The 15,611-nt window shown below is 37.8% G+C and overlaps 1 protein-coding gene across 1 annotated transcript; it reads left to right on the top strand.

Annotated features, from left to right (window-relative positions):
• Window positions 1–4,322: 4,322 nt before the first annotated feature.
• LOC127768760 (acyl transferase 1-like) lies at window positions 4,323–6,181 on the top strand. The gene is made up of 2 exons (XM_052294395.1): window positions 4,323–4,757; window positions 5,159–6,181. Exons 1-2 carry the CDS (start codon window positions 4,323–4,325, stop codon window positions 6,092–6,094), a joined length of 1,371 nt encoding a protein of 456 aa, XP_052150355.1. The 3' UTR covers window positions 6,095–6,181.
• Window positions 6,182–15,611: the final 9,430 nt, after the last annotated feature.

The raw sequence follows: 15,611 nt of genomic DNA on the forward strand, positions 1-15,611 counted from the left end.
GTGTTCGTGGTGATTGGTAAGTGGTAACACCTCCTATCGTAAATAAGATATTTTTTTTTGCAACTAAAAATATCATCAAGGCACTATTAATTACTACCCGTATCCCATAATAATTGTATTTCTAATATTCAAATTTGTCCTAAAATAATTATCATAGTAGAGTACTAATTGTCCCATCAATCACTTCTCATTTAAATTTCTTCCAATTTTACCCTTTATCACTCTTACAATCTTACCTATACACCATTTAATAAGGGGGCACCATAATCTTTCTTCTCAAACCTTAATACATGCTAAACAATTTAGAATTACAATTATATTGAAACTAAGCTCGTAATACATACAAAATGAGCGGAAAAAGATATGTGTATTAGACACATTTTCTTTCCCAGGGATATTTATTACTACAAAGTTCACTAAATGTGAAACGTTAAATGATTCGAATTTAAAGCCTACAAAATGTAGAAAATTATAACATTTGTAAACCATTTTGAAGAAAAGATTAACTACATTGTTTTTTAAAGATAAATAAAAAAATATTTCAAGAAAAAATAATATAAAAGTTTAAACACATTAATTAAGCATTCTAACTACTAAATTTCTGACCAAAGGGAGTATCCGTTATTACAAAGCTCACGACTTAGTAATTAACAAGTTTCTAATCAAAAGGGGATATCAATTATGGCTACATCGAATATGTAGGATTTTCAAAACACAAGGGTAGAGAAAAAAAAAGTAGGATTCGAGTGCCTTGATATCTTTAATCATATATATATATATATATATATATATATATATATATATATATATATATATATATATATATATATATATATATATATATATATATATATATATATATATATATACACACACACACACACACACACATAAGAAAAAACATAGAAAAATTACATAAAATAATATTTGGGTTGAACACACGAAAAATATATGAATCAGAAGATAGATATATATAAATATTTTTTTATAAGAGGTTGAACCTTATATATATTGAAAATTCTCCAAAATTTGTATGATTTAAGATAACTGAAGAAATTTCAACGAAATATGGTAGCAGTTAAAATAAAATATTTTATATACTGTACAGTCAATTATTCTATATTAAGCTCCTACAACATATTAATATTTTATATCAAACTGTAGCTCTCCTTAGTTCGATGCTCAAGAATCTCTAGAAAGTTGTTTAATACAGTCACTTGGAATCACCACCAAATTAATTGTGTTTAGATTCCTTCACGTGCGGCCTTCCACTTGTGGAGGTTCCTTCTAACAGGTTTCTCAATTTGGTTACGCCATATTTGTCAATACTCCCTCCGTTCCAAAATATAATAAATTAAAATTAGATGAGATATTTTCTAATACAATATATTTGGATAGATTTTCTATCCAGATACATTATACTAGGAAACATCTTATCCAATCTTAGATTCTTGTAATTTAGGACGGAGGTAGTAGAAAATTAGAGCGAAAACCCCGGTCAAAAAAATTAGAGTGAAAACTTATGATTTTTGTACCGTCAGATACACTTTGAGATTCGTGATGGGAAACTTGTCACGCGAGGAGACGAGGAAGCGAACTGGTGATGACACAACCACATCTGTAGCCAACGGAATATTTAACTATTTATCATTATTAGATATGACCTTAAGCATTTGCTATCTGAACATATTAGAGACAAATGGTTAAATATCATATCTAAAATTAGCAAATAGTTAAATGTTCCATAGCCAATGGTACCACGCGTTCTTTTTTTAATAGTATACATTACTGTTGTAATTATAATATAATTATATTACAATTTACGTTTAAAAGTTTTCTAAAAAAATGGAATGTTGTACTGCTAGTCCCCTCCCAAATATGCCACAATTGAACCAAATTTTCCTAACTGCTTATTTCATCAATTTAAACTCTTAATTGTTGGCTTCATCGACTTTTGATGATAAACATGTTAGGCTATTCCCAACCCAAGACACTAGACATAGTATCCATAAACTCCACATCATCAAGAAACTAGTACTAAACACTACTCTTCCAATGCAAACACCACTATTCCATACTTAATTAAATTTAATGCTACTTATCTCACATGATGTCTTGGATGTTGTGTAGAAACCATGTCTCATGCAAGATATGGTTTCTTTCTCTTTACTCATTTATTCACTTGCTACATCATTTTTCATCTTAGGTGGCAGCTTATTTAATACTATGGACGTCATCCTAGTCATTGGGTTGGAAATGTGTTAGTAATATGCTCTAGAGGCAATCATAGAGATGATTGTATCACATACTATGTTTACATATTTATCCGACATTGTTCCTTAAAATAGAGTACTCATTATTGGTTAATGAATATGTGATTCTTTCATGAGACTTTTTATGTTATGTGTTGCTATTTCTAAAGGATCCCTGATCAAATATCATATGTGGAACAAATATGTTTAGATGATCAGCACATGTATTAATTGATGATCATGTCTCATAGATCATGGTATAGAGATACCAAATTAATAATGTGGACACAAGTTGGTGAATATGTTGTTGGATAGACCCAACATGAGACACTGCAAGAGCCATATGTGTTGTGTCATCAGTGATCTCATTTAGTGTTGGTGTTGAATCCTTAGACCTGAGATTATCATGGTTCTCAACATGTGTAGTAGCTTACTTAGGGACTGTTAAACGCTACTCCGTAATTGGGTAGTTATAAAAGTAGTTTTCGGGTATGCTATGAAACATGTAGTGGGATATGAATAATCAAGATGGGATTTGCCCCTCCTATGGAGAGATATCTCTGGGCCCCTCGATGTTGTAGATTATGGAAGTGCATGGCCATGCCAAAGGTGATTGAGCACTCAATCACAAGTTATATAATCTATTAACAGGTTCGAGTGAATGATTGAGCTATTAGAGGATGGCACATATCTAGCCTTGAGCTTAATCGATATCGTGAGGCAAAGGGGTTCATACAAGTATACACTAGAGATTCAGCCGATATGATCTTTATATATGCCCGGTGGGTCAATATGTTCTGTTAGGGGCCGCTGTTGACGCGTGGACCGAAAAGGAGTTTTCGGGTTACAGCCGAGTATACGAGTATACATGAACCTCCAGGGTCGCACGCTTAATGGGCTGGAATAAGAGGATTGGATGGAGATCCAATATGAGCTTAATTCGGATAGGGATCCGAATATGAGTCCTATAGGCCTTGGAGGCCCGAGTGATGGATTTTATATATTCGTGAGGGGTGTGACCGGCGGATATAATTGCATCACATGAGAAACCCTAGCCGTCACTTCCCTCCCCAAGCAAAACCCTAGCCGCGCGCAGGTGCTAGCACATCTGCGCGTGGCGTTCCGTCCCTATACGTGTGGATACCGGTAGAGGCGCCGCTGGTTTGCGGTGCTGATCGGCGTGGGAGTACGGCGAGGAGAACGTACGAGGAGGAGAAGGTCGAGCCGGTGCGATCGACTACTTCCTCTACATCGACGCGCACTACGTCGCGAGAGTTCCTTCGACTTCTCAGCGTCTTCTTCCGCAGCGCAGCACGTCAAGTGGTAACGATATATGATCTAATACTTGCATGGTTCCTGGTTTACGCGATAAAAAATTTTGATTTATTCTATAGTAGCCTACGCGTATCCCAACAAAATGGTCTTAAGAGATTTTCAAAGATAGAGCCCATCATTTTAGTCCCATCATTTCAAAGATATCGCACTGGTGGTCACCAGGGAGAGAGGGGGAGACCGAGAGCAAGAGGGGAGATGGAAAGCACTAGCTGATGATTTTTATTCCCATCGGCTCCGCTATAGCTTGATGAATGAGCTCGGCTTGGCTGCTATTTTGTACCGGTTTACCTAAACAACCGGCTGTGGTGATATGACATTATGTTACTGTTAGTTCATTTAAAAAAATTAGGTACTAATTAATGACCTTATATCAAGTTTTTATATTCTCGTGGCATGCAGGGGTGTAAAGTCCCTGTCATTACCAGTTTTTACCTAACATACACCATTGGGACAATACTAACAACGTATTATGTAGTAGTCGTGTTATTTTTATATTATTTGTATATAGGCCACTTGCTATTGAGATTCACTGTGACAGCAGAATTTTTTTTTTTTTATCGAACTGTGTACGTGTTATTTTTCTATGGACCACTTGCGCTATAGGTTCAGTGTAACAGCAAACATTAGTCTTTTTCTTTTCTCCAAGCAAGCTGGCTACAATGCAGCCTTCAAGATCTATATAATTGTCGATCAGTAACAACGTCCAGAGTGCAGCGCAAATAGTTACTACCTATTATGGTGAAGTTCACTGCACGCCGGGGCAAATCTGAGCTAGTGGCACCAGCGAGGGCCACACCAAATGAGCGAAAGTATCTCTCCGATATTGACAACCAACACTCTCTACGGTTCTATGCTACCGCCGTTGAGTTCTTCCAGCTATGCGCTTTCGATGGCTACAAGCCACACGATCCGGTGAAAGCCATCAGGTCCGCGCTTGCAGAGGCCTTGGTACACTACTACCCCATAGCCGGTCGGCTGAGAGAACTTCCACAAGGTAAGCTGGTAGTAGACTGCACGGCAGAAGGGGTGGTTTTCGTGGAGGCGTATGCAGACGTGCGGCTAGAGGAGCTCGGCAAGCCGCTTTTGCTGCCCTACCCGTGTGTAGAGGAGTTCTTATGTGACCCCGGCGATACTAAAGTGGTGGTCGGCAAACCATTGTTGTTTCTGCAGGTACTATATATATATATATCACTCATTTTATTTCCTTTCCCTTCAAATTTTCAATGTGGTTTACAACTTTCAGAATTAGAGACATATATAATTTTTAGGTTTTCAAGTATTTGTTAACAGGCATCTCTAGGTTATAGTTATAGTAACCCAAGATTTGAAAATATTGGGCATGCAGTTTGTTTTATATGCCTACTATATATACTATATATTTTATATGGCTTTTGGTTTCCAGTCTTGCCATATTTTTCATTGATAACATTTTATAGCCTGATTTTATTGGTAGATGTGATAGATAACATGCATAATGCTAGAATCTTTATGCAATAATTTAGAAAAATCATTTGTGTTCCTAGCCGCTATTGTGTTAATGGAATTTGTTTGGGTGTGTACGTGCCATGTAGGTGACACGACTAAAATGTGGAGGATTTGTAATTGGCCTTCATATGTGCCATAACATAAGCGATGGCTTTGGAATGGCTCATTTCATCAAAGCTGTGGGTGACATCGCACGTGGCGAAGCACTACTGACCATATCTCCTTTATGGAACAGAGAGATGCTAACTATGTGTTACCCACCCCAGATCACGCACACACATTTAGCATACGAGCCACTTCGTGATGGTGATCCTACCAATGATATAATGCAATCCACTACGTCTGACGCCATGGTAGGCCAATACTTTCTCTTTGGGCCAAGAGAGATATCTGCTATGAGAAACCATGTTCCTGTACACCTTAGGCAGTCATATACTACGTTCGAATTAATAGCTGCGGCGGTATGGAAATGCCGCACCGCTGCATTGGGTTATTCTCTCAATCAACATGTGCGTCTCATGTTCACCTTAAACTCTCGTGGCAACTGGAAACGCAACCCACCAATCCCACGAGGTTACTACGGTTGTTGTCTCGTCTTTCCTGTTGCAGAAACAACAGTGGCTGACTTGTGCGGAAACCCTCTAGGGTATGCACTTGACCTCGTTCGTAAGGCCAAATTGGAGGTGACAGATGAATACGTTAAATCAACTGTGGACTTTCTAGCATCACACAAGTGGCCATCTCTTGTTGTTGATCGAACATACATTGTATCAGACATAACATCCGTTGGAGATGACAAAATAGACTTTGGGTGGGGGAAGCGTATGGGTGGTGGCATACCAATGGCTGGAGACATCATGTCCAAGCTAATAAGCTATTTTACCAAGTGCAAGAATGCTGATGGTGAGGACTGTATTGTAGTGCCAATGTACTTGCCAAGCATAACCATGGATAGATTCGCAGCAGAGATCTCTGTTTGGTCAATGAAACAAGGAAGTAAATTCATTGTCAGCGCACTTTAGATGCATAAGGCATGCGAGGTTGCCAATGGTTATAAAAAATAGCAAATAATGTTTCATGCTATTTGAAATCAATAATAATGTCGGTCTTTAATTTATATGTATGGGTACATCTTGCATGATGTATGTAACACATGGGTATGCATGTGGAGTCATGAATAAAAGAAATTATCCATCTTCTATCACACATGCAGCCCTCATGTTTTCATATTGCAAATGTGGTTGCCCTTATTTGTTGTTCATGTATCTATAGGAGCAATATAGGTCAAAATACGGCCATACCAAGGCATCAGCAATGTGAAAATATAAGGTGATATTAAGGCTTACTATGGTCAGTCTCAAACATAGAGCATTTAAGGGCACATATAGTGTATATTAAATCTACTCCATCCGTTTTATATTATAATATGTTTTGATTTTTTTCCTAGATAAACTTATTTATGTTTGATTAAGTTTATTGAAAAATCTAGCAACATCTATAACACCAAATTAGTTTCGTTAAATCTAGCATTGAATATATTTTGATAGTATGCTTGTTTTGTGTTAGAAACATTTCTATATTTTCTATTAACTTGATCAAACTTAAAAAAGTTTGACTTAATAAAAAGTCAAAATGTCTTACAATACGAAATAGATAGAGTAGGTCTTTAAGCAATAAAATATTCTTTGTAGATTGGACACAAACATTATGAGAATGGGTTAACTCACAAACATATATCTCTAAAAACCAGTAAATTGGTAGGAGACCGATCTTTAAGCCAAAAAAAAATACAATACTTTTCAGCATACTAGGAGTAGTACGTACATTATCCAATAGTAAGTTTCATTTTTTCCTAATTGCCGAACCTACCTTAGTACCAATGGAAGGTACTACGGTATCAACAATGCATATAAAAACAGTCCTTATGATATCATAAAGTCATCCATATACATCGTGAGGGTAGTCTATGTAGAATACAATTAGGCTAGAACTGCATTCTTTATGGGACTGCTATTTAGAAACAAAAAATTTGCTCAAAGTTCACATGTAGTAACCCATTTAGTTAACTCATTTATTTGTACCCTTGGATAATTAACACGAACCATTCATATATTCAGCCATTCAATCATTCAACAGAAAACAACACATGCTAAGAGATAAAATAGATTTTTAAGGCTCCTTTTGGTATCATGGTGGATTATAATAATCTTGTTTGGTGCAATATGATATATTAATTATCAAACTCCGTACTTCGACCTATTTGTAAGCTTCCATTTACATGGAAGTTAAAAATAAGCACATCATAGAATAGCACAACCAAAAACTTAGCCTTAAAAGACCTTAGTTAACGAAACTTCTATGCCTAGTTTAGGATTGAAATTGTTAGAAACCTTAATATCTCCAAATAATGGATGGAAACCTCGACAAACTATCACATGTTTACCCACATTATTCTAGTTAAGGTACAACATGGACCACTCTAAGAAGGGGTTAAGGTACAACATGTAACCTTGGGATGAAATCATGTGCATAACCAAGTGTCACTCAAATCTTTGTAACATTGAAAGGTTGTGTTGCTTGCATGGCCTGGCCAATATTGTGGAAAGATAGACTCCTATTGTCTTTTCCAAAGATCAACAGAAGAAATTTAGAAATCTCCAATGAATAGGAGGACAAGAGCAATAGGCTGCTTTGTTGGTTTGTTGGGGAAGAAGATAAGGCCTTAGAGAGGACAAATAGGTAAAGTTGGAGTGGACTAGACTACCACTTGGTGGTATGGTGCTCTAGGTTTCTTATTTTTGCTTTTGCATCAAAAGAGTGGTTGGAAGTCCTGTCAACTCACAACTACAAAACAATTTTTCATGGCACTTACCTTTTATTTTTTTCAGGCGGACTAAAAATAATGCCACCAGTGAAAATCACATTTATTATTACCGCCAGTGAAAAATAATGCCACATGTGCCCATTCTCTGGTCCTTTGGTGGTATGTGGTCATCTATGTGAATTTGATTTTGTTACATACAAGCTATTTCTTGTAATGTGTCAGTTGATCTATAGTTCTGTACTCTCTTCATCCTAAAATTTATCTACCTTTATCTGTAAGCTATAATATGGAAAGGAGGGAGTATTGATTTATGGTTGAATTATCTTCTTTAGAAATAGCATGCATTGGTGCGGTAGCCAACAGAGCTTAATGATGCCAGCCATTTAGAGGAGACAACAATAGCAAGAGGTCGGTGAAGGGTGCCCGACATACATACATACATACATACATACATACATCCATGCATGCATGCATACATACATACATACATACATACATACATACATACATATATATATACATATATATATATATACACATATATATACACATATATATACATATATATATACACATATATATACATATACATATATATACATATACATACATATATATATACATACATACATACATACATACATACATACATACATACATATATACATACATACATATATATATAGACATATATATATATATATATATATATATATATATATATATATATATATGGGGGAATGGTTAGGGATATTCATCCATGATTTAGCTAGAATCATGAAGAAAAAACCATACTAGTCATTTTTTTTCACAATTAACAGGGAATATGTTAATGTCTAGCTAAGCTAAATAATTCTAGATGGAAACATGAAACGACAACTTAATCGTTTTCCGTTAGTATGTTTTCCGAACTGTTAAACGGTATATTTTGTGTAAAAACTTTTCATGTAAAAGTTTCTTTTAAAAAATTAAACAAATCCATTCTTCAAGTTTATAGAACTTATTACTTAATTAATCAAATATAAGGTTTTAGTATTCATGCCACTAAATAGTTAAGCCAAATGGCTCCTTCGAATGCAACCTGAGGATGTGTTATTTTCTCCCCTTTAATTCCCAACTTATACTCCCTGTTTTCTATGGGCACGCTTCCCGAACTGTTAAATGATGTGTATTTTTGTGAAACTTTTCTATAGGAAAGTTGATTTCAAAATTATATTGATCTATTGTTCAATTTTTTTAAACTAATACTTAATTAATTGTGACTAGTTTTATACAGTTCAAAAGAAACCATGAATAAACATTCATAGTAGAGATAAAAGGTGGTGAGCAAGTGATCATTGTTGGTCGTAGGAGCAAGAGAGCGGATAAGTGGTCATTAATTAGGTGGGAGCATGCTGGGAACGAATTAAAGCTTACAGGAGTTGAAGTAATTTGGTACAATAGCAATGATGGCCAAGAATTAGGCCTCAAATACCCTCGAGTTGGCCCTTGCCCTTTTAACTAGAGAACTTTTACGGTACCGTAAGTATATACTATCAATATATGATAGGATAGATTTGGTATTTGTTAAAAATCTGAAAAGGTTGTTTAGTCATTTAAAATAGAGATTTATTTCCATCGGATGAATTTTAAATCCTTCGGTTGTTTTTTTCTGGATCTCGTCATCCGTGTAATTTGAGCAATTTTTGCTTTGTAATTTGAGCTTGTAACAGCTGTTTATTTCAGCCCAACTCTATGCTGCATTGCTCCAAAAAATTGTGCTGTTAAATTGGATTCTCTAATATATCGTCTAAAGTTCGAAACGATGTTAATGGTTTTGGAGTCTGAACATTCTTCTTTCAAGGCCTTCTCTGGAAGACTGGAACTTGGGAGTTGACTTAGATAGTAGTCACAGAATTGTTCATACATTAGTTATATTGGCATGTAACCATGCTAATTACGTACATTAGTTATGCTAATTATGCTGCTCTGCCGCTGCCACCTGCCACCGCTAGTCTGCCGCTATCCTGGTCCTCGAGCGCGCCGATGATGCCGATGACGAAGGCCGTGGAGAAGGACTGCATCGCCATGCTGTTGGACACCCTGTGGAACTGGAGCGGCGCCGGGAAGAAGGCGTTCGAATCGATTTTTCAGCGCCTTGAAGATTTGGGGATTTTTAGAAGAACTAGGTTTTGGGTGAAGAAAAGGTGAGGGAAATCGAATCGATTCCCGATGACGGCGGCGCCGATTGTGGTTGTCGACGGCCGCGCAGCGCGGCGTGCTCGCAGAGGCAGTCAGCGACGGCGGTCGCCCATGCGTGCGGCTTCGAGAAAAATTCGCTTTGACTAGGCGCAAAAGGCCGGATCTGACTAGGTGAGAAACGCAAATTTACAAAATTACTCCTCCCGCAAATAGATAAAAAGACAAAAATGCCCTATTCAATTTATACTGCAGAATAATTGGGAGGAAGATCAGATGAATTTACATCGTTAGATCAAATATACTGGTAGTATATACTTCAAATAGAATGTACCGTAAAAGTCCTAAACTATTTGTACACGAATCTTAGACAACCATAGCCCACTGATTGGTGGTCCCCTGCTGTTCAACATATGTAGATATATATCTTTGGATATATCATGCTCCAAGCACATGCCATACATAATTATATCTGTAATGATTCACGTTTAGACCAACTGGCCCTCTCCAGTCTCCACATACAAGTTCATGATCTCATTCCCTACACAAAGATCAGAAAGAGAGGGAGAGATCAGAAGCCATTTGTTGGCAGTACTAAGGTCCAAGCAGACAGTGTCCCCCACCCTTGAGTAAATAAAAAGAAGATTCTTGGGGTACAACTCAAGTTAACACATACATGAATGAACATCATAATACCTGACCGGTTAAATCACCAACAGTGATGAGTGAGATGGATGATATTAGCATCACCAGTGTCTACACCCTTTCTACTTTCCAGTGTTGGATATAAATCTTTGTTTCTACCATTCACACACAAGGGTGGGTAAAAATCGCGGCGAAATACAAAGTGCAAATGTGCACTTTGCAGGGGCTTCATAATGGGCGCGTGCGCGCTAGCTGCCTAACCAGCGCAACCGCGCACGCCCCTTTCTTAGGCCTCTCCTCCTAAACGCTAATAATGCCAATTAGCATTGATGACGTTAATTATTGCTAATAATAATTGTTAGTTTTAGTTTTTTAAAAAAATCATAATTAGAACTTTTCACTCAAATTTGAAAAACTTTCAACTCGGATTTGAAACTTTCGACCCAGATTTGAAAACTTTCGACCCAGATTTGAAAACTTTCAACCCAGATTTGAAAACTTTCGACTCACATTTGAAAACTTTTAACTTGCTATTTGAAACTTTCAAGTCAAGATTTAAAAACTTTCAACTCGGATTTAAAAAAACTTTTAACTAAAGATTTAAAAACTTTCAACTCATATTCAAAGAAAATTAACTCAAATCTTAAAAACTTTCAACTAAAATTGAAAATGAAATATTCAACATCTAAATAAAAAAATCACGAAAAAAGGGCAAAAGAAAACTTAAAAATAACTTACAACGTGGATGCCGTTCGCTTCATGCATGCGCCAAGTTATGTGGGGCGTGGGCCTCGTGGGCCTAAAACACGCGCCGCCAACGCGCGCGCAAATTAGCTCTCGCGCACTTTGCATACTTGGCATGATATATTTAGGGCCCTTTGACTCGCAGGATTGAGAAAACGTAGGAATAGAAAAAATGTAGGATTTTGATAGAAATGTAAGTGTAAAACAAAGGAATGTAAAACGCATAAAAAACACAGGAATGACCGTTTGACTGAACCGTTAGGAAAACACGGGAATTGGATGAGAGAGATAGACTCAAGGAAAGTTACCAAGAGGTTGAAGCTCTTGCTAAATTTCCTCCAAAATCTCTATAGGATTGTCCATTCCATAGGAATTTCATTCAATCCTTTGTTTCAAATGGCTTTATAGAAAATTTTCCCATAGGACTGAAATCCTCTAAAATTCCTATATTTTTCCTCCAAATCGAAGGGGCCCAGTTCGTCGTCGTTTTTAACCACACATAATGTACTAACTCTACTAAAATTTGATAGTTCCAAAAGTTCTCCCACAAAAAAACTATTGAAATTTGGTAACGTTAAAAACCAAACATATTAAATGCTACCAAAATTTTGTAATGTCAAAATCTAGACAGATTTTAGTAAGATTGCTCGACAAACTGAACAATTCCTTAGTTACACCACAGAAGGTATGGGCCAAGAAGTAGACTTTTTTTTAAGAAGGGGAGTAGCTGTTTATCCGAGTGGCAAAACTTCAGGATAAAAATGCCTTTGTTTACAATTTACAGATGAGTTGAACAGATATCAGTCAAAGCCACTCAAATAAGCTGGGCCTACTAGCCCAACATTTCCTCTCTTTCAGTTAGAGCAAGGATAATAGTGGGCTATAAGTAAGCTATATGCTTATGTGGAAGAGAGAGATAAACAAAAGTGGAGTGTGTTGGCTCTTATACAAGAGCTAACTACACACAAGCTCTAAGAAATATGCATTAAATTCATAGTGAGAGAAAGAGAGAATGAAGAAAATAAAGATGACCTTATAGCCAACCTACTATACATGTTAGCTTTAACATTGACTAATAGTAAACAGTGAGCTATACTATTAAACTTGCTCTTACACTTGGGAGTACTACTCTATAGGCCTAAATGTCATTTAGAGCAAGTTTAATAGTATAGCCCACTACTAGTTTTAATTCATCTATTGCCAATCTAATAGCCAATTCATACAATAGTTACTTATTATACTATAAATATATGGTCCCACCTGTCATAAACACATTGCGTCTTGGAGTCCGTGCTGCAGCTGGCTACAGATCTGTAGCCCGCTGCTTTTCTCTCTAATCATTTATCTCATTAAAATATATTTATAGCTGGCTAATAGTTTGCTATTGTACCTGAGACAGCGTATCCAGAACCATTTTGGCTGGGCTCCAGAAAGATAATCTCTCGGTTCTATTGGCAAGCAGTGCAGGATTGTAGCTCATTAATGCCCTTGTCTCCTATTCAGCGGCCGGCTACTCCACCCCTACGAGGTAGCCACTCCCTGACAACAATTTCATCAACTAGTAGTAACCCTAGTAGAGAGAAAAAGCACCAACCCATGTCTTCCTTTTCTGCCTTCCATAGACACAAGAATGCTCAGACGTGATGATTGGGCTCCATTATTTGGTCAGCACTGTGTGGGCTCTCATGTTTGTACTGCCCTACCTTGGCTTCACTGATGGCTGCTTGTAAAAGAAAAATGTCCCTTTGTTTCCTTCTGAACAAGAGAATTCTTTTAACCTTTTCTAGTGAGTAAGAAAAGTAAAAGGAGAGGATGAAGAGAAGCTGCTCTGAATTAATCAGATGCTAGCTAGAAAGAAGAAAAGTCTGCACAAAAGCATTCAAACTAAGTTATTACTTCTACTACTTTCTCTATCCCAAAAGAAGAAAAGTATAGTATAGTTTTTAATGTGAAAGAGATAGATAATGCTCTAATCAACTTGAGTTCTTACTCCATCCGTCCCAAAATAAATATTACTCCCCCGTTATCACATATATAGTTATAAGATTCAAATTTTGTACACTATATAAGTATATATCAAAGACAACTATTCCAATGCATTGGAATCCAGGCATTTTCAACCAATTAGGTTCTTCTAAGGAGAATACAAATAATTCAGAATTTAAAAATTGAGCACTGAGATGACTGAAAGTGGATCTTTTTCTTTGGTTTTTATATTTAGTAAATAACTTAGAAATGTTTATATTTAAGATTGGATGGAGTAGCTTAATACTTTAATCTACATGGTTTCTTACCAATATTAAGGCATGTACCAAGGACCCATCAATTGGCTGATTATAATCTATAACGGCTTATGTGCGATATATCTTTAGTGACTTAAAAATCTAATGCTGAAAAAGAAACTAAGTAAAGGAAATACTGTAAAATCAGCACAAAATTAATTTTCATAGGCTTATTCTCGGTAAGCAAACGATAATGCTGCAAAACAAAAAACATGTGACAGTACTCTCTCTGGACATGTCATATGCAGGAAATCTGCGTCTGATTCATGTATACCCCGGTAAGGAGCGCGCTCACACAAGTGGCAGTTGTGCGCGTACACTGCAGAGAGCGCGCGGCTGCGGACTGTGCGTGCGTGCGGTTGGCTGCCGCGCCGCGCCGCCGGTTTCTGACGGACGGCGCCGTGTCCTCCTCCTCGTCGCTGCGGCAGCAACTACTACTGCCTCTCACAGATCGCCTGCTTCTGTCTCACACATCACATGGCCCTCTCGACACGGCGACGTGTAGGCCTGGAGCTCCACCTGATCCCCTTGTGCTGGTTGCTGCCACACGGATATGATCTGCTCCTCCTCCTCTGCTACCCTGCCCTTTTTTCTTCTCCATGCCTTGCACTGTTGCTTCCCCAACTGCTCCAACCATTCTCGGGATTGGAGGTAGTAGTACTGGAATCTCCTTTTGTGTGGGGTTTACAGCCTTACGGTTTTCCTTCTTTTTTGAGACACAGCCTTTGACAGTAACAGTTAAAAGAGCAATTGGATGCAGCACTGCACTGTAGTTGTCCTGGTTATCCATTTTATTTTTAAGCTACTATTTACATTTACAAGTACGTAAATTTAACAAATCAGACTCATATAATTAGAAATAGACTGAGAGCCCATACTTAACGAGTCATACCATATAATTAGGGAGAAATGGTGGTTACTTTTCACGTATGGACGCGCTGTGTGTTGGGATGACAGGATGAAAGGAGAATGATTCTGTTTTTAGGACAGTAGAGATATCCTGCAATAGTGAAAGATGCACAAACTTTTATCTGGAGGTCCTCAACTATGGAAGGATCCACATGAGCTTAGCTGTTTAGCCAAATCTCTGCTGATTCATATGCACCATTTCTGTACACACGCAGCACAGTAGCAAAGGTGCCGTGCAAAGTGTCCAAAATATAATCACCACCTGATATGTGTGCCCGCCGACTCGCATTGATCACTTGCCGACCCAGCTTTCTTTAGAACCAAGCAAGCAACACAAGGGGTCGCGAGAACGAACAAAAAGTGAAAAAAAAAAAGAAAAGAAGCTCATCACTACTCGCAGAGAGAAGCAACAATGGGATTACTGAGTACTGACATGGATTAGCCGTGTCTCCCCAAAGAGAAAAAAAGTTAGACGGGGTTAATCAAGTGGCCATCGATCACCACGGTCTCTCTCTCTCTCTCTCGCTCAGCGATGATGCTCTTGGTCCGGACCAAAATACAGCAGCAGCAGCAGTACAAAGCTCTGACGCTCGGGTCCCACATCCGTCAGACCATCCGTCCGTCCGTCCAAGATTCAGGAGACGAAGCCCATCCGTTGGATGGACCAAAAGATGCCGCGGTCGATGCATATGTAAGGATGCAGATGCAGGCAGCATGCTGTCGTCGACCGACCCGATCGATCGATCGATCTGTCTCTACTGCAGCACGACATCGCCGTCTCACAGGGCACTGGAAATGATGGGTCGCCTGCCTGACCTCTCTACACAAATCTTAAGCCTAGAGACAGACACTGATATAATAATAAATAGAGATTGACCGGGATTTTGGTGCTGTTTGTTAATGGTGACCATCCGACAAAATGCTCTATCACCGTCCTCTGCGTCCTCGCTCTGCACC

Source organism: Oryza glaberrima, chromosome 3 (assembly GCF_000147395.1).
Source record: "Oryza glaberrima chromosome 3, OglaRS2, whole genome shotgun sequence".
Lineage (NCBI taxonomy): Eukaryota > Viridiplantae > Streptophyta > Magnoliopsida > Poales > Poaceae > Oryza > Oryza glaberrima.